Source organism: Falco naumanni, chromosome 17 (genome assembly GCF_017639655.2).
Source record: "Falco naumanni isolate bFalNau1 chromosome 17, bFalNau1.pat, whole genome shotgun sequence".
Lineage (NCBI taxonomy): Eukaryota > Metazoa > Chordata > Aves > Falconiformes > Falconidae > Falco > Falco naumanni.
Genome location: NC_054070.1, coordinates 860,629 through 879,806, shown reverse-complemented (window position 1 = coordinate 879,806; position 19,178 = coordinate 860,629). Strand labels below are relative to the sequence as shown.

Sequence of the window (19,178 nt, the reverse complement as noted above, 5' to 3'; positions counted from 1 at the left end):
AGGTGAGCAGCGCTGAGCTTTCTGCTTTCTCCTGCGTGCCTTGATGTTGCTGGGGAGGATTTGAAACAGAAGCTTGCGGCTTGTCTGGGTTAAGTGAATACGGGTGTGGGGATGATGGCAGAGCTCAAGGGCAGGTTGTGCTCTTCCAGATCCTTGTGTGCCATCACTGCTGCGTCTGGGCATCTGCTCTCCTGCCTCCCTGGGGACCGCAGGTGCCCTTGACGGCAGTTGCTTTCCGAATCTGCGTCAGCCAGTTGGCGGAGCCTTAAACTCCCAACTGAACCGTGGGTGCCCTCAGCTGGGAAGGACGTGGGGCTGTGCTTGTGGCAAAGCAGGGGGGCTCGACAAGTGTTATTCCTGTCTGTCACTTCACCTGATCCCTGTGGTGTCCTTGTCTCGGGTGGAGGGGGGGGGTTGCTGTCTGGTAGGCTCCTTCCCACCTGGGTGCCGGCGGACAGACAGACAGACGGACGCTCTGCAGACAGATCTGCTTACTCATGCAGCGTGCCTGGAGTGTGGAATGGGCTAAAGCCTCGAGTTTGCTTTTGGGGAGGTGAGCTACATGGCACCTCTGCGCCCCGAGAAGCTGACGAGCCTGTGGCTGGTGCGTTTGGGTTGGTGCTGTGCCCCTGCGGATGCTGGCACCGGAGGAGTCCCGCTGAGGCTGTGCGGCGGCGAATGCTAATGCACAGTGCTGCAGCTTTGCAGTGGTAGCGAGCCGGAGCTGCGTGCTGGCTGGCACGGGGGTGGCAGGAGGTGGGAGCCAGGGGAAGGCTGGGGAGAGGGGGATGGAGCCCGTGGGGAGCTGCGTCTCCTAGGGAGGGCTGGATGTCTCCTCCAGAGCATCGTTCCTGCTGCTGCTTTTTGCAGTTGCCTGCGGAGCCGCTCTGCTGCTGCCTGAGCGGTGTCTGACCTTGCTGCAGCCGGCTGCTTCCCTGCCCTGCGCACAGCCCCTTCCCAGGGCCGGCTTTTCTGCCCCATTTTTCTCAGTCCGGAGTCATCTCAGGTCCCTGCAGCTCTGCCAGGCCGGGTGCTAATAAACAACCTTCCACTTCAGTCTGTCAGGGGGATGAGACTGTCATTGTACTGACAGAGCTGCCGGAGTCACTTGATTTTCCTTTCTTTAATTTCATCCTTTAGACTGGCTGCTCGTAAATTCTTCTGTGCCTTTGTGTGCTTGTCCAGGGCAGCAGCCACCACCTCCTCTCCCGGTGGTTTGGCCAAACGTACACTCGACCGTCTTTGCTTCCTTGCCCAGATCCTCCATGCTTTTGCTTTCTTGCTCTCGCTGCAGTTTTTCCTTCTTATAATGAGATGCTTGGGCTGGGGTGAGCTGAACGGCTCATGCTACTCTGTGTGGATCACCTGGGATGGGTCTGGCCTTCCTTGGGGTGCAGGAGAACCCCAATAAGCGAACACGCTGCTGTGGTTAGACAGTCACAGGCTGAGCTGACCCGTGCTGAGAGCAAACCATGAGGGTGTTCTTAACAGAGATGATTTACTGGGTGCTGGAAGCCAACAGGTCACTGGTGGTGCTATATTAAAGTGATAGAATCGTAATTATTTCTGTTATAAGTCAATCCTGGGTCCTTCTCATCACTTTGGCTTTTTGGAGGGTCTCATTGCTGTCCAGAGGGGAAGCTCATCCTTGTGACCCAGCATTACTGCAAGGCCAGAAGATGCTTAATTGAGTTGTTAAACTGGAGAGGAGGAGGAAAGGAGATCTTCGGGGTCTGATGGATGCAAGCCATCTTCAAAGCGGTGTGCCAGGGCATTTGGCTTTTGCTCCTGTTTTCCACCACCTGCAGTCCCATGAGGTAGGCTGGGTTTCCACTCCAAGGTCTGGCCTTTGGAGGCGGGAGAAGAGCTGGATATTCGTTCTCCCCAGTCTTCAGAAGCATCTCTTATCATCTTTTGATGGTGGGGGCGTGGGGACCACCCATCTGAGCAGCGCTGGCTCTCCTGCGAGCCCTGCTGTGCTTGGTGGGAGCCTCCTTCCCATATGAGCAGCCAGGTCTGGAGCGTGGGAAGTGTGCTGGCGGCAGAAGCACAGTGTTTTCTTTTGGCCTTTCCCAAAATGTGAGATTATCTCCTGCTAGGGACCAGCCTACCACAATACTTGCTTTGGGGCCTGAACAGTTTTCACCGTGCTTTCCAGCCCATGCAAATGTTGGAGCCTGTTCCTGGGTTCCCTGCTAGAGGTTGGGGCCGGGATTTTTTTCCTCTGGAAACCAGCTCTTCAAGGTCAGGTTGGAGTTGATCCTTTCGGATAACCCACTGGCTTGATGCGGGAATTTTGCAGGTGAGGATCCTGTCCGTGCTGTTCCTCCGAGGAGCTGGTGGGTGCCTCGTCCCAGATGTTAGAGCCGGGGAAGGTGTGGGATTTGCCTGCTCGGAGCAGCACTCAGGTGAAGAGATTTGCTTATGCCTGGCTGTGTCTTTTTATCATCAGGAGTTTCCTGAAGGCGCTGTTCGCGTTTGCAGAGGGTTTGTTGCGTTTCCTGCTGAGCCTTTTGATCAGGGCTGCTTATCTGGGGACTCTGACTCACCTTCACTCAGCAGATGGTGGTGACGTTTGAGGTGACTGTCCCAGGGCCTGCTGCTGGCCCCGTGGAGCCGTGGGTGCAAAGGACCTTGTGCTAACGCTTCTGCAGAGCGTGACCCTGCTCTTTCTCAATGAGACTGTGGGTTGGGTCAATGCGGGGCTGGGGGCTGCTGTAGGAAGGTCGGGGGGTCCCACCGAGGAGGAGCATCTTGTTACCGTCTCAGCAGGGTATGCTGGAGCCCCTCATCAAAGCCCTGGGGACTCGGCCACCCTCAGCAGTGCCTGAACCTGGTCTGCTCCGTACCCCTCTAAGCGTGGGATAAGCATCATCTCCTCACGCTTCCCAGCGTGGGTAACCCTCGGCGGGGAATGGGCGCTCTGCGGCAGCTTGGCTGATGGTCCAGAGAGAAAGCTGCCACTTGGGGTGGGTTTTTTTTGGTTTGTTTTTTTTTTTTTTTCAGCAGCTGATCTCACCCCGTGGGCTCCCTGCCTCTGAGAAAGTGGGATGCGGAAGCTGGGGCTATTCATGCCTTGAGGAGGCTGCCCCAGTTGCCCTGTTGCATTGGGCTGCTTGAACTGTGAATTTTAATTACACTTTGGGATCAATACGGTGGCCTTGGTAACGAGCTTATTGCTGCTGCAGAATCTGTTTACTTCAGGTTGGTGACAGCCAAAGAACTTAGGTGGCCGAGGACATGATGTTCCAGCTTGTCAAACAGGCTGCATTGTAATTCGGGTGAGGCTCCCGCGGTCCTCTGAGGTGGGTTCGGCTTCCCCTTGGCTGCCTCCCGCGGACCTGGAGTTCGCTGGCAGGACCCGTTCGTGCCTGGCGGCGGAGCCTTCTTAATTCAGGAGCCGTGATTTGGGTGGGGGTTGTGGGATTTTGGTTTATCTGCAAGGCGTGGGCCTAGGGAATAGCTCCTTCCAGCCTTCTGCGGGGAGGGAGAAGGTAGGCAGCCTGGAAAAGGAGGTTCCTCAGGGCTTTGCCTTGCTGAAAAAGACATGTTTTGGTTTTCTCCTTCCAGATGGCCTGGGGTGAGGTTCAACCTGTGTCTGCTGTTTTCTGTCTCCTCCTTTCGCTTCCTCTAGGGAGCTCCGAGTATTGCACATTCTTGCACCGTGGGGCGAGGCTTGCATCCAACCTGGGCATGTTTTGGAGTGAGAACATCTGGCCGATCCCTGTTGACCTTGGAGCCATCAGCCTCTTGCAGGCAGCGTAGCCTGTGTCCCCCTACGTTAACCAACCCCTTCTCCAAATATTCTCTGAGCTCGCCATCCCCGCAAGGGTGTCGCTTGTTACCCTTCCTGCCCCACTTGAAAGGAAGGAGCTTAATTGAATCAACCCTGTTTGCAGGATGGGGTCGGTTTTGCTCTGACGTGAGGAGTCGGTGTCTGGGCCGGTGATGTTTCTCCATCCTGGTGACGATTCCTCTGAATCCTGAGCAGTGAAGAGCCGAAGCTGAAGCCTGGGGTTCCTCTCCGGCCTTGCCTCTAACCGGGTGCATCAAAATCAAAGTCTTTCCCAGGGCTGAAAATAGCGCGTTGGTAAATGAGAAATGAGCGGCTCTAGGTGATACACTTGTGGAAATACCGCTGCGAGGGGCTTTTGGGGGTCAGCCAGGGCAAGCAAGGGGTATGGGGTGGGTGTACTGGTGATTTTTCTGACTGTATGGCTGGTTTCCCTGACTCTCTGGGAGGTATTGCAAACAGGCTGCTCCTGTTTCAATGCTGATCCTGCCAGGCATTTTTCCCTTAGAGCCATGGCATAGGGGTGGATGGAGGGTCTGCTGAGTGTAGCTGGAGCCTTGTCCCGGTGGTGTTTGCTGTATCGGCCTCTTGAAAGACCAAAAAGGGTCTTGAAATGCTGTGATTCTGCAAGCCAGTTCTGGGGGAGAAAAGGAGGCAGGTGGATTGTGCAGCTGTGGCTGTAGAGGAGTTTTCTAATTTAAAAATCGATGCTAATGGAAGATGATTCCTTATCAGCTATTGCACACAAACACATTTCCATCGGCTTCCAGCTCCAAAGCAACCAGCCAGCCTGTTTGAGGCCGTTAGTCCTTGGGCTGCCCCGCGAGTATTTAACCCACAGTCCTGTCCATGCAATGCTCCCAGCAAGGTAACTCCGATTAATACCAATTATCCTGTTGCCCAAACACTTGGTGTGCCAGAGGCGCACAGCTGGGTGGGCGCTGCAGGTCCACCCATAGGTGAGAAGTCTGGGGTGTATTTAAAGCGATTGCTTTTTGCGCTGCGGGAAGCGATGTTTGCACGCCTGGGCTTGTAGGGTTGACCTGTGCAACGTGGTGGGAGCTCACTGTCCTTAAGGATCCCAGATACGGGACTGCTGCTGTTCCTGCTGCGAGGAAGATATCCCTCTGCATGACAGCCGGGAGCAAGCCTTTGCTTCGATTCCTGCAGTCGAAGGACGAGATGCGTTATCTGCTGGTGGGGAGCTTTCCCTCTGCTTTTGCTGGAGGCAGTGCACCTTTGACCTCAAGGTGTTTATAAGGCAGTAGTTATTCCCAGTTACTGTTTAACAGCTGGGCACTCAAAATCACATTTATTTTATTTAATCCCGCTTTCTATTTATTTTTCCTTTAAGTAGCGTTTACAGTGATTCCCATGATGACCGAAACCTTGCAGTGGTTTCCAGCCTATTAACCTTCATAATGGGTCCATTTTCTTCCTGGTGTTTCTTCTTCTCTGCCAAGCTTTGGGGTTCGTGTGAATGTACTTCATTCCCTTCTTGTACTCATGGAAACTTTGGGGCTTTTTTTCCTTCCCAGTGTTTTACCCAACCAGCCCTTCTCTGCCGGTGAAGGATGGAGGCTGGTATCAGGGCTTGGCCGGTTTACTTTGCCAGGACCTCAGCGCCGTTTATTTCCTTGTCGAGAATGGTGTAAAGGTTTCCAGGCAGAGATCTGGCTGCAGTTCCTGCTCAGGGAGTTGGCGGGGAGAGTGCCAGCCAGGTCTCTGCCTCTCCGGGAAGAAAAACCTGCCCTGTGAACCCTCTGGGGGCTAGAGGTACAGAGCCAAGTTGCACAGAATTCAGCACTGATCGTGCTTCCATCCACAAAAAGCAGCACCCTCGGGCAGCTCTTCCCAGCTGTGTTGTCCAAGCAAAGCACTTTGAGGTTTCTTCTGAAGGTTTGGGTTGGGGGAACCATCAGGTGAAAGCCCTCCTGTTGCAAAGGCCACGCCGGCAGCAGAAGTGGGTTGTGTTCTTCTGTACAACATCTCCAGCTGGGGCTGTGCCACCTCTAGCTCTCCCCAGGGCCCTTGGTGCTCTGCCAGTGGATGTGGAGGAACAGAAGATGCCTGCTGAGCACCCGCCTGCCAGCCTGCTCCTCCAGCATCCCTGCGGCATGGTGGGGCTGAAGCCATGGGCACTGCTAATGCACCACCACCACACACACGCACCCACCCCCACCCACCCACCCACCCCACTGCCTATGCCTGGCCTTGTGCTCTGGCTGGGGTATCTCTTGCTGCTGAACTGGTTTGGATTGGGAGTCTGGTTGTCCTATGAGTTTGGTTGCAGCCTCGTGTGAATTCACGCAGCCGCTTGTCACCAAGGTGTGTGTTGGCTCACTTGGCCGGAGCTCGGAGCTGGGAAAATGGGGTGGTTTATGAACTGCGTAGCTGAATCCACCTCAGAAACTTCCCCTTGCTAGAGATTTGGGGGTGAGGATGACGAGTGGTCAGGGTGGGAGCCTTACTGATCCTGATGTCCCCATCCCTCTGCTCCAAGTACCTGATTTTTCCTTTCCTTCAATCCTTACGGGATGCTGTGGTCCAGAAATACCCCTTCAGGGCTGGCTACCTCACAGGAGAGGAACCTTAAGAACATCTGTGTCCGCCTTGCCCATTTCCACCCCAAAAATACATGTGTCCTTTTGGGTTGTGGAGCAGGAGCTGTGTCCTGGAGGGCTGAGGACTACGGTGGGTTCCCTGCTCTGTGTCTAGATGCTGTCCTGTGGGAGCAGGGGCTTGGCTCTCCCAGCCTGGAAGCGGGGCAGAAGGGGTCTGAGGACAGCGACAGCCAAGTCCTCTGAACAAACCAAGCGCCCTGGCATGGCCACGCTCGCCATTCCCCCGGCCGTGGCAGGATGGCCACCAGCCCCGGGGCCAGCGCAGGGGAGAGACACTGGGAACCTGCGGCGAGTGGGCTTGGGGGGGGCTTCGGCCCCTCGTCCCAAGGGAGGCACGTGTGGTGGGAAGCTGTGGATGGCTTTGGGGAGGGCTCATTTCTCCTGCTTGGGAAGCATGGGGTCCCCTGTGGGACCCAAGTGGTTGCAGAAGCAGAGCCTGGAAGAGTGCTATCCCTTCTCTGAGGAGGTGGCACGAGCAAACCTGCTACTAGTCTCTTCTTTTTGACCTAGAATAGGAAAAAAAAAAAAAAAGCTTCATTCTGGTTATCTCCCCTCCCCCTGCTGATGCATGGCTGGAGACCTCAGCCTCTGGGCCGCTTCTTTCCTCCCCTCGCTGCTGCATTGACTGAAGGTGCTGGCTCGCTTCTGCAAATAAGTGGATTAAAACAAGTTGTCCTTTAGAAATGCCCAAACTCATCAGCCTGGCAAGACACAGCTCCTCCTGAGAAGGTGGTTGCAACTCCCCGGGAGGAAACGATCCTTCTGCAGATAACAAATCCTCGGCGTTCGAAGCCTGGGTGTGTGAAAGTGCCCATCATCTTCAGGTCTGCAAAACTCAGCCTTGGTGCAAGCCGCTGATCATGTCTCATGTGTGCAGTGGGGCTGGCGAGCAGGATGAGTGCTGATCCGAGCTGGAAAGCAGTTATAAAGCTGTAAGGAAAGTCTGGTTGAATTTCTGGGCATGACAAAGAAACGATGAACTTAAAAGACAGGGCACGTCAGGGCTGCCTTAGCAGCGTGGGCAACCAGCAGTGCCCTCCCAGCCTCTGCCAGAGGGTTTTTGTTTGGGAGAGGAGATTAAATAAGGGGAACTGGCTGCCCTGAATAGTCCTGATCTCCGCTGCTTTCTGCAGCCAAAGGAAAGGTCTCAGGACCCTGGATCCTTCCAGGCTTTCCCCTGGGAGGGCAGAAGTGGATTAAAGAGACTTTCTCGCATTCCAGGTGGTTGCGGTGCGGCGAGAACACGTTCTGCTCTGATTTTTGCTGTTTCTTGCTGCTGCATCATCACGTCCATGGATGGTGGTGGAGGGAATTTAGGAGGCTGGAGGGTTTTAGGTGGTTCGCTGCTTCCTTCTTGTCTTGGGTGATGTGCAGAGCCTGCTTTTGTACCCACCCCACCACTTAGTCCAGGACAGAAGCGGCTGTAAGGGCATTTTTTTTTTTTTTTTTAAGCTGTTGTGGGTGTGCTATCACTTGCATTGTCCTTAATGAAAAATAATAATTAAAAAAAAGGACTTGCTAAGGCAAACGTGGTATTGGTAAGATGGGAGCCTGAAGCTGCTCCCTGGCACGTGTCCTTTCCCCTGTGGAGCCTGCACCTCAGTGAACCGGGTCAGCATGCGGCCCCGGGGATGGCTGTGAGTTGGTGGATGCTTTCCAAAACCTCTTCATCCTCCTTCCGCAACCTGCTCCGCTGCCGTCCCCCGAGGCCGCAGAGGATGCGATTGGGGCTGTAGCGTGGTGAAGGAGCTTGAGCATCCTCTCTGCAGCCGTTCAGGAGTAGAAGGAGTTTTCAAATCAAGAGTGGGGTTGTCTTTTGTGAGAGGGACGGTGCCTGGCTCATCTGTGCTTGAAGTAAAAAGTCCTCTGCAGCTCAGAATCGGGTGTGTGTAACTTCTCTTACTCGCTAAGCTCAAAAAAGCTGTGCTGGAGCTGGAACGCTGGGGAAAAATGCAGGATAAACCATTGAGGATGGCACACCCAGCAGTCACGAGCTGCCGGTTCGTTTCGATGGTAGCAGTCCGGATCTGGGATCTGTTTGCTCTTTCTATGTGGCAATAATTTAAACAAAAGAGGCTGTGTGTGCTGCTGGGTTCGGGGCTCCCCAGCCGCTGTGCCCATGTGTGGGCAGGTACCTTCTAACGGGGAGAAGCTCCTTGAAGCGGACTGTTTAGCTTCATGGTGGTTTTGGGATGTGCTGGGCAGTGCAGCCAAAGAAAGTGGCTGGTGTTTGCCTTGGGAGGACCCAGGGGTCCCTGGCACCTCAGCGGCCGTTGTTGGAAAGTGTTGGATCCGTGTAGGAATGGGCACGGACGTGCCAGATTTCACAAGGGGAGAAAAATGTACATCTTTCTGGCTTGGCAGGTGTGACTGGGAGCAGGCAGCGTTCAGTGTTGTTTTGCAAAAACTTGGCTGGAAGATGTCAGATCGGGACATCTCCCAAACCCCCCTGTGATATGAGCAAGGAGCTGTTCGTTTGGCACAGGGGTCTACCCAGGACCCTGGCCCCATCCTGTCCTGTAAGGGGATGGTGACGCTGGAAGCCGCCCCGGCTCTGTTTCTGTGCAGAGATAGAGGTGCTGTGTTGTTTTGCCTCCTTGGTCATGAATTGCTGGGATGAAAAAATATTTTCCTTGCTCTCAAACCCTTGTGCTCCACCCGGTTGGAAAAGCTGCTTCCATCCAGCAGGATGAAGTTCGGGATGCGATTCGCGATCGTGCTTTCCGCAGCTGGACGGTCCCCATCCCTGTCCCCCCCTCGCCGCAGCCAGACTGGCTTCGGTCATCTGCAGCCCCTGGCGGGGGATGCATTCATTCAAATTCCCATGCCAAGCCGAGGGATTACGAGATTTTCTCTGTTGCCTTAATGCAGCTAGAGAGCCCGGCACGTGGAAGGTAACGCAGCCGACGGTCACACGCGTCGCCGGTCGCTTGGGTCGCTTTGCCTGGTGGCAGCACCCGCCGTCCTCCCTCATCTTCCTCGCGGCTGGTTGCCGGATGCCGCGTTAATTTGCTGGGCTAGGAGGGGGGTTGATGTGCGAACGGCTCGTTCAACTCGGAAGCTGCTTGCAATGTTTGATGATAATTTTAGACAGGGCAGATTTTGCTAAGCTGTGGAGTTCAGATGAGCTCTGGTAAAGCCACGGCAGGGATTACTGTAGTTAATTCAGCACTTGGTTTCTTTAGCGGTGATTCTTTTTCCCCTCGGGTTCAAACCCTCTGTTTCTAGACCTGCTGTTTCTCCTTAGAAGTGAGGCTGTACCCAGGAGCTGGCTCAACACCCGTGGCTGGTCTGCTGATGAGGTTGAAGGTGTTCGGTAGATCTTGGTTGTCTTGATGGTGTGGAGCTGGGGAGCGCAGCAGCCCTCCATCCTCACCCTCTCCTTCCCTTTGCATCCCAAAATTTGCTGCGTGAGACCATCCAGGCAGCACATTTCACTGCAGGGAAGTGCCCTGGCCTGGGGCTCCGGTGTTCTGGCTGCTGTAAGCCAGACAGACACCTACCTGCACCCTGGGCCGGAGCAGCGAAGCCTGGGTTATCTGCTTTTTCCCTCGTGGATTCACCTCTTCCCTGGAAACCTTTCCCTGAGATGGAGAAAATTCCTCAGCTAACACTTTAAGCTGTTTTAATGCCAGCAGCTGTTTTATGGGGCATGTTTATACCCTCTGGTTTGATGAGTTGCCAAAGGAAGAGCTGGGTGCAAAGGGATTGAAATCTTACTGTTCTTGAAATTGCTGATCGATTTTTTTTTTTTTTTTAACATTTTTTTTTTTATTTCCGCCCCACCCCAGAAATGGCCATGAGCAATACACCAGCACAGAGGTGCACAAGCCTTTCCTAGGCTGTCTAGCAAAGATTGATCCAAGCCACAGACCTTGAACAAATTCCAGCAATACAATTCCTTGGTTGGGAAACCGCTGTGCCTGCCAGCTCCAGCCCTGCACCCCAAAGACACTGCTGCTACGTGCCTGCTGTTGATGGCTAGAAGGGCTTCTGCGCCTCTTTTATCGCTTGGTACCAGCTCTCCCGGTGGTGCCATGGGTTATGACGTCGTATAGTTCTTCCCTCTTGCAGCAAATGACCTAAAACACTCGCAAAACCAAACTTGCAAACTCCATTTAGCGTTTTCATTCCTTCCACTAATGCAAATTCATGCAATTTGCGTCAGAATTGCACAGGTGTCTGCTGGGAAGCCTGCTCTGGGAAGCAGATACCAGACTGTAACTTAGCCAGTACAGAGGAGCTGGCTAAAATCCTTTTAGCAGCAGCACCCACAAAAATGCGTGGGGTGCTTGCCTGGGTGTGGTGACGGACTTGATCTGGTGCTAGCCCCATTCCTGGAGGGGATGCTGGAGTCACCACCCCCCCCCCCCACGTGTCCTGCCTTGGACTGAGCAGTGGCTCTCGTGTCCCTGTTCTTCCCGAGCAGAACGCCAGTGCTGCTTTTGGCCCATCAGCTGGGTTTCTCCAGGAGCCATAGCTCCATTTTACAGCCCCAATAGCTCTGCTAGTGCTGCAGACGCTCCAGACTGAGGAGATTCCTCCTTTCTGAGATGGATCATCTCAACTAAATAGTTTCATTCTTCTCCTCTTGAAGGCTGTTTGCTGCATCAAAGCTTTCAGGGAGCTTTTAGGATGGTTGTGGCGTGGAAAACCCCTCCTCAAGGCCACCGTGGCCTGTCTCTTTCCATCATCTTGATATCTTCAGGACTCTTCTAGAGGTCTCCTGGGTCTGTGGGGATGCTTTGTTAATCCCACTCCCTGCGATGACGTCTCATCCCTGTTAAGTGGCAAAATTAAATCCTGCAGTGACGTGATCAGAGGGAAGAGCTGTGCTGGGGCTCTTTGTCAGGGTCTCCCACATGGCAGTGTGCTGGGGAGGGGGGCATCAGGCTGGATTTGCTGGCGCTTTTCCTAATTCCCTTTCATCTTTGTCATCTTTCTCCTGCAGAAGCAGCAATAAGGCTCTTTGCTGGGTGGTCACACAGGATGAGTGCAGCAGCTGAGCAGTTTGAGGCTCTTTTTCCCCTACTTTTGGCCCACCGCACTTGAATTTGATGAGCCAGTGGTAGGTGCTGGAGCCTTGAGTTGCCTCTGGCTGAGAGAGGAAGGAGGGGTGGCTGTTTTAGGGCTTCTCTTACAATGGAAACATCTGTAATACAGAGGAGACTGAAAGCCAATGCAATGTCAACTACTTTTTGTTGAAATGTTCTCTCTTGCTGAGTTTTCTTCCCCCTGCTTTTAGTGTCGATTTTGGAAGGATGCGCCGTGTTTTTAACCTGCGGGATGCTCTGTTCTTGGGGAAGAGCCTGGAAGCCCCAGGGATCTGAGTTTGTGCTGGGACCACCCCAGCTTTCTCGCTGCTGCAGTTTTGGGGCAGAAATCCATTGGGACCGGTTGGGGCAGGGTCTCTGCGCAGGGTTTGTCCGGAGGGCTGCCCAGTGTTTGTGTTGTACAAGCAGCCTGACTTTCTTGGAGAAGCGTCAGGGAGCTGAGATGGGTTAAGGGGGATGTTTCAGGCCTCGCTGGGTGCTCTTTTTATTTTCAGGTGTTAAGTCTGCCTTACCCTTCTGGTGACAGAGATGATCAGGCAGAGGAGGGGGTTTCATTTTTTGGCGTCTGTAGCCACAGATCTGTTCCTTGATTCGTTTGATGATGGCCATTTCTGAGATTACAACAGTCAGGGTAGACTGAAGGAAGCCGCAGGCCCGTATAGCCTGGAAAGATGCCGTGCCGTAAGGAGCACCTATTGATTTAGCACTTCTCTTCCTTTGCACTTCTCAGCAAATCCAGTTTGCAGATGACATGCAGGAGTTCACCAAGTTCCCAACCAAGACGGGCCGTCGGTCCCTGTCCCGCTCCATCTCGCAGTCTTCCACCGACAGCTACAGCTCTGGTAGGTCCCAGGCTCCTCGTCCGTGCGTGGTCCTCCCCCAAGTCCAGCGCTGGTGCCACTGTGAGCGCGCTGCTCGTGCAGCATCTCAGGATGCTCCATACTGCTGTGTTGTACTCAGACGTGGAGGGGATAATTCTGGGGGTTCCTGAAGCTCAGGCATTGATTACCAGTTGATAACCCAGTTATCTCTAGAGAACAAGTGTGCAGAATTTCTTCTGGATATTGGTTTTCCTTAGGAGATTTGTAGTTTGAGCCGTGAGTGTGTGTGTGTATGAAAGCTGGGAAGTGAAATGCAGCAGAAACCTGAGGTGCCTGGCCTCCTCAGACCTGGGGTAACATGCATTCCTCTCCTGGCTTTAGCTGCCTCCTACACAGACAGCTCTGATGATGAGGTGTCTCCCCGAGAGAAACAACAAACCAACTCCAAAGGCAGCAGCAATTTCTGTGTGAAGAACATCAAGCAGGCAGAGTTTGGGCGCCGGGAGATCGAGATCGCTGAACAAGGTAAAAGTGAAGGATGGAGTTCGTGGGGCTTGCAGCTGGGTGCTGTGCTTGCTGGAGTCCAGGAGCTGAGCCATGGTCATTCCCGCAATTCATGCTACAGCCTTGGCCACGCTGTCCTTTCCCCCAGCAAATCAGCAGATTATGTGGGGAAGAGCTAGATGTGACGGCAGACGTTAAAAATGTGTGGCATCTGTTTTCTGACAGCAGCAGAACTTTTGCAGGGTTTAATGTTCTGGTGGCTTTGCATGAGAAACCTCAATGGGCAAAGACATTTTGCAATCAGTGGGCAAAGACAACACCTACAGAGACATGAAAACTGACAGTCCCAAGCCCGTCCCCTGGGGCTTGCGGGAAGCTGAGTTACCGTTTCCAGTGGGGTGATTGGGTAACTTTGCTTTTTGGGCTGCTTTGAGACACATGCTGCCAAAGCTGTGGAAGGGAAAGATCATCCAGGCACGTTTAGAGCCGCTCTCCTGGGATGTGGCAGCACTGTTTTCATCTTCTGTAGGTGCTTCTCCTTGATGCTGTTCTGCTGCGGGGCTGGTGACTGTTCTTAACTGCCTTTGGGCAGCGCCTGACCCAGACCTCTCTCGTTACATGATCAAGTGACAAATGACACTGGTGTTTTGGTTCCATTTGGGACAGACCTGCCAGGCCAGGGATGAGGAGTTTTTCTCCCCAGCTGTGTAATGACTATAGCAAAACCTGTGTGGCTGGATGTAGCCTGTGAGACCCCAGAAGGGACAGCAGCTCTGGCAGAGGGGGGCCTCTCTGCACTAAGCCATCATTAACCCCCTTCTCTTCCTTTTGCAGACATGTCTGCTCTGATTTCACTCAGGAAACGAGCTCAAGGGGAGAAGCCTTTGGCTGGAGCTAAAATCGTGGGCTGTACCCACATCACAGCACAGACTGCGGTGAGTGGCTGCTTCTTCGGGGTGTCTGGGGTGTGGAAGGGACTGGTTGTTCCCTGGGGAGGAAAGTCCCTTAGCTTCCCAGCCTCGGGGTATCAGAGGCAGCACCTCCACTTTTCTGGAAACATTCTGGAAAAGTTCTGTTGCCTGCATTTCCCCAGGGCAACGTTTGCTGGAGCCGCTCGGTTCCTGTCTGCCTGTTGCACGAGGCTGTGCCCGGGGCCCTGCGCCGTGTGCCCATCACCGCTCCCCCGGGCCTGCCGCTCACCCTGCTCTCTCGCAGGTGCTGATCGAGACGCTGTGTGCGCTGGGAGCACAGTGCCGCTGGTCCGCCTGTAACATCTATTCCACCCAGAATGAAGTGGCGGCTGCCTTGGCAGAAGCTGGTGAGTACAGCTGTGCCTGGGGATGCAGTGCCTGGGGATGCAGTGCCTGGGGATGCAGTGCCTGGGGATGCAGTGCCTTGGGGATGCAGTGCCTTGGGGATGCAGTGCCTTGGGGATGCAGTGCCTGGGGATGCAGTGCCTGGGGATGCAGTGCCTTGGGGATGCAGTGCCTTGGGGATGCAGTGCCTGGGGATGCAGTGCCTGGGGATGCAGTGCCTGGGGATGCAGTGCCTTGGGGATGCAGTGCCTTGGGGATGCAGTGCCTGGGGATGCAGTGCCTTGGGGATGCAGTGCCTGGGGATGCAGTGCCTGGGGATGCAGTGCCTGGGGATGCAGTGCCTGGGGATGCAGTGCCTGGGGATGCAGTGCCTGGGGATGCAGTGCCTTGGGGATGCAGTGCCTTGGGGATGCAGTGCCTGGGGATGCAGTGCCTTGGGGATGCAGTGCCTGGGGATGCAGTGCCCTTCCAGCCCCTCCTGGCTCTGCAGCCTTGTCCCTGGGGGATGGTTTGGAGCAAGTATCTTTTAGGGAGGGATGAACAGGTCTAATCCTGCTGTGGGCCGCGGTTTGATCTCTGTGTGGCCCTTTGGCCCTCCTGTCTGCCGTTTCCTGAGTTGGCCAAGCAGGAGGGAGCTCTGCCCAGCTCAGCAGATGCCAAGGATGCTCCTCTTCTCCTAGGTGTTGCCGTGTTCGCCTGGAAGGGGGAGTCAGAGGATGACTTCTGGTGGTGCATTGACCGCTGTGTTAACGTAGATGGCTGGCAGGCCAACATGGTAATGAGCCTTCTTCCAGCCCTTCCTGTTCCTCTGGAGTGGTCACTGGGTGCTCCTCACCCCTCTCTGGGGCTGTCCCTGGGAGCCCGTGGGCTGCCTGGGCACCTGCTGGCTTTGCAAAAGCCTCTGAGCCTCTGTTAAAGTGGGGATCCTGGAGAATGGCAGCCGGAGCTGGGTTGGGGGCAGCCGTGAGGGTTGTAGGAGCTGCAGAGATGATGTCCTGAGTTGCTCCCATGCCACTGGGATGTACCATCTTCTGCTGGAGCTGCCAGCAAGCTGAGAAACTACAAGACCTCTTTCTGCCCAGGGTCACCCCTATGGGAGCTGCCCCAACAGCTCCTCTCTTGAGACGGATCCCATCCACCCTCTCCCACAGCGCAGGAGGGCTCTCTGCGGGGGGCCTTTCCCTGGCTGAAAGCACATGACACCTCTCACTGCCTTGATGCATGGTCCGTGGTCACTAATGAAGCAACAGCACGCATCAGTGGGCCGTGACAGCTCCCGCAGCCTTTCCTCTCAACTCTTTGCTTTCAGGGCATGAATGTTGTGGCGTCCTTCTGATCTCAGCCTGTTTAGTTAGTACTGCCTGTGGTCACGTTTCCAGGCTGCAGAGCAATAGCGGGGGCAGAAAACCTTGTTAGGATCCATCAGCTCCACGCAGGGGGTAAGAAATCCTCTATCTTTTGGAGGAGACCCCAAGTTGCTGGCAACTAGGGGAACCCAGGAGTCCTGGCCCCCAGGCCTCTGCCCAAACAGCCTTCCATTAGTGCCTGAAGATGCTCTCCATCTCTTTTTTTTTTCTTCTTCTTTTTTTTTTTCCTTCTTTCCCCCCCATCCTGTTCCCAGTGAGTGCTTTTCCCAGTGGAAGGCCTGACTGCTCTATGTTTTTCCTTGCCTGTTCTCTAGATCCTGGATGACGGTGGGGACCTGACCCATTGGGTTTATAAGAAATACCCCAACGTATTCAAGAAGATCCGAGGAATTGTGGAGGAGAGCGTGACCGGTGTGCACAGGTGGGAAGTTTGGGAAGGCTGATCTGGACATCCTTTATTGAGTTGCCGTTCTCTGCTCTGACCTGCTTGTCCTCTTGCAGGCTGTACCAGCTCTCCAAGGCCGGGAAGCTGTGTGTCCCAGCCATGAACGTGAACGATTCTGTCACCAAACAGAAATTTGATAACCTATATTGCTGCCGGGAATCCATCCTCGACGGGTGAGTCCAACCCTTCTTCCCATCCCCACTTTCACTCTCGCACCAGTGGATTTGGCTCCAGCTCCTCTTGAGCAGAGGTTGGGCTCTTTGCTGCTTTGCCCTTGCTGTGTGCTTGCAGGACCTGGTTTTGGGGGGGCTCTTACAGCAGAGCACTGCCCTGTGCCGTCAGCGGTGTGCGCTTGACTAATCCCAACACAGGTCTCTCTCTGTCCCCCAGCCTGAAGAGGACCACGGATGTGATGTTTGGAGGGAAGCAAGTGGTGGTTTGTGGTTATGGGGAGGTGAGTTTCATAAGCGGCAGTCGGTGGAGCTGTGAGTCAGCCTCCCCCTGAGCTCAGCATCCTGCTTCTTCCCTGTGCAAAGACCACTTGCCCTTGATATAGGAGCAGATCAAACCTGGTGAGCAATTAACAGGGAAATCTTGCTGGAACCTGCTGGGAGGCTGGAGAACAAGCATCAGATTTCCCAGTCTGCCCGCAGATTAGCTGGGCTGCAAATACAACAGTTGCTGGGAGCGCTGGCCTTGAATTTTAACTACCCATGGGTGCTCCCATCTGCTGTCCCTGGACAGAGTTCAGCATCCAGCCCGGCTGTCGCTGAGCCTGTGACAGAGGAGGTGGAGGGGCAGGCTGCATCTCGCTGGGGGATAATGTTCTGGCAGAGAGGAATCGTATCACAAACTTGTAAATGATTCTGCCCTGGAAGAGCATGGAGCTGGGAGTTGACACCTTCCCTCCATCTGTGCACTGTCTGCGTGGGTGTTTATCTTCCCGCGCTGCGAAGGGCCTGGCAGTAGCTGCAAGTGCTCTCTTCCCGGCAGGAGCACACTTACTAATTTATTTAGACACCAGTGGAGCCCAGCTCTGCTCGACCGAGAGGCTGCCCTGGCTCTTCCCCAGGCGCTCCAGGGTGGCATCTGATTCTGATTCTCCAGCAATGAGCTGTGCTGGGAGTTGTAGTCTCCAAGGCCTGTCCTGAGTTTTACTGGACTCCTTCAAAACAAGGGAATCCTTCCACCTTCACTGGTTTCCCCTTTGGATGTGGGCTGGAGTCCCAGTTTGCCCTGCCTGGCTGTTTTCCGTAGACCTGAGGTCAGAGCTGAGCGATAAGTGAAGGTGTCTCTGGAGATGTTTCTTGCCTGGCAGCATCTTGCTGCTCAGAAAACGGGGCTGAGCATGGGCACAGCTTAGCCGGGTGTTAGTGTGGGTAAGTGGCGTGGAAAGCCAGACTTCAGTTTATTTTTATGGTGAGGATAGCCAGAGATGCTGTTAGAGGAGCTCTGCTCTCCCCCATGCTTCTGTGGGGGGTATGGGATGGAGGATCTGTCCCCTGATCAGTGCAGGGCAGCTCTGAATGCCACAGAAACACTTGGCTCAAAGGCAGGTGGGGGAAGTGCGTGCTTATCCAGGCTGGCTTTAATCTCCTCTTGGAGGAGAGCTCAGAAGGGCTCCTGCAATGCTGGGGGCTGTGCAGGCTGCGAGCATGTTGGTTTTGGAGAGCTGCTGCCAGCTGGTGGCCCTGCTGGAGGCCTGGTGGCCTTGGAGGGGGAGTTGGGCTTGCAGCAGAAGTGCCACTGGCTATTGATGTTGCTGAGCTGCTCCTGGCGTCAGGCAAATGGCTGGGACGAGCATCTCCCAGTCCGGGATGCGCTTGGGCTGTTCTAGGGAAGGGGTTATAGCACTTGGCGTGCCCAGTGTTCACCTTCACACAGACGCTTTGCTTTGGCAGGTCGGCAAGGGGTGCTGCGCTGCCCTGAAAGCCCTGGGAGCAATTGTGTACGTCACGGAGATCGACCCCATCTGCGCTCTCCAAGCTTGGTAAGATGTTACATGCTGCTTGTGAGCATCTCTTCATCTGCTTCTGGCCTCCTTCAAACCCTGACGGGGGCTGAAACAGAGGCAGGAGGATCTGTGTGGCTCATGTCTGAGAATAGACATCTGCTTGGGGTGCGATGGGGAAAGGCTGGGGCAGCTTTCAGGGCTGGTGGGGTACCAAGCAGTAGACACTTTTGCCCCAGCTGCCTTGGGAAGGCTGCTGGAGGGTTCATGCAGGGCTAGCTTTATGCTCCGCATGTTCCCCTGGCTCCTCCAGCATTTGTGAGAGCAGGTTTGACGCCACATCTTTTGCACAGCCCTTCCTCGCGCATCTGGCGTCCCTGGGGGTGTGGAAGGATAGCCTGGCTGCTGCGTGAGCAGTTCGGAGCTGCTGCAGCAATACAGCGCTGAGAGCCCTCCCAGCCTGGGGCAGAGGGAACAGGCTTCTCCTCCTCATCGTGGTCCCTCTCTCCCTTTTTTGCCAGCATGGACGGATTTCGGGTGGTGAAGCTGAGCGAAGTAATCCGTCAGGTGGATGTCGTCATCACCTGCACAGGTAGGGATGGAGAAGGTCGTGGGTGAGCCTTGGAGCAGTCTGAGAAGGAGCAGTCATTCCAAAGTGGGGGTCTCAAGGGCTCTGGGGGAGCTGGGGATGGAGGACGCTTTGCTGCCGTGTGCTGCTGGTTTTACAAGAGCAATAGCTGTGCTCTGGCAAGAACTTTTCCTCCTGCCCCCCTAGTCTGTTGTTTGGCCACAGTCCTCAGCCCCTGGGAGGAGGGACATCACCTGTTCAACTTAGTCATTCATCAGTGAATAAGTTGGGACATCAGTCCTGTTCAGTTTCCTCGTCAGTGACCTGGTTGAAGGGACAGAGTGCACCCTCAGCAAGTTTGCTGATGATACAGAGCTGGGAGGAGTGGCTGAGTCACTAGGAGCCCGTGCTGCCGTTCAGTGATGCCTGGACAGGCGGTGGAGTTGGGCAGAGAGGAACCCGGTGAAGTTCAACAATGGCAAGCGTAGGGTCCTGCACCTGGGGGGGAGCCACCACATGCACCAGTAAGGGCTGGGGCTGACCCGCTGGAGGCAGCGCTGCGGGGAAGGACCTGGGGAGTGCTGGGGGGCAGCAAGTTGCCCATGGGCCAGCACTGTGCCCTGGTGGCCAAGGGGCCAGTGGGACCCTGGGGTGCATGAGGAGGAGCGTGGCCAGCAGCTGGAGGGAGGGGATCCTTCCCCCCTCTGCTCTGCCCTGCGGAGGCACATCTGCAGT

The 19,178-nt window shown here is 55.0% G+C and overlaps 1 protein-coding gene across 2 annotated transcripts in view; it reads left to right on the top strand.

Moving 5' to 3' along the window:
• Positions 1-19,178, top strand: part of AHCYL1 (adenosylhomocysteinase like 1) — a 28,357-nt gene that overhangs the window by 3,374 nt on the left and 5,805 nt on the right. Inside the window, exons 2-11 of one of the 2 annotated variants that reach the window (XR_005831289.1) lie at positions 12,202-12,313; positions 12,674-12,817; positions 13,631-13,731; positions 14,012-14,114; positions 14,793-14,887; positions 15,794-15,900; positions 15,981-16,097; positions 16,296-16,378; positions 17,826-17,914; positions 18,397-18,467. Coding sequence is in view for 1 of the 2 variants with exons in the window: in XM_040616580.1 (XP_040472514.1) it covers positions 12,202-12,313; positions 12,674-12,817; positions 13,631-13,731; positions 14,012-14,114; positions 14,793-14,887; positions 15,794-15,900; positions 15,981-16,097; positions 16,315-16,378; positions 17,826-17,914; positions 18,397-18,467 (1,003 nt within the window). In the remaining variant the exon portion in view is untranslated. The remainder of the gene's footprint in view (positions 1-12,201; positions 12,314-12,673; positions 12,818-13,630; positions 13,732-14,011; positions 14,115-14,792; positions 14,888-15,793; positions 15,901-15,980; positions 16,098-16,295; positions 16,379-17,825; positions 17,915-18,396; positions 18,468-19,178) is intronic. The other variant, XM_040616580.1, reaches the window with a different exon arrangement.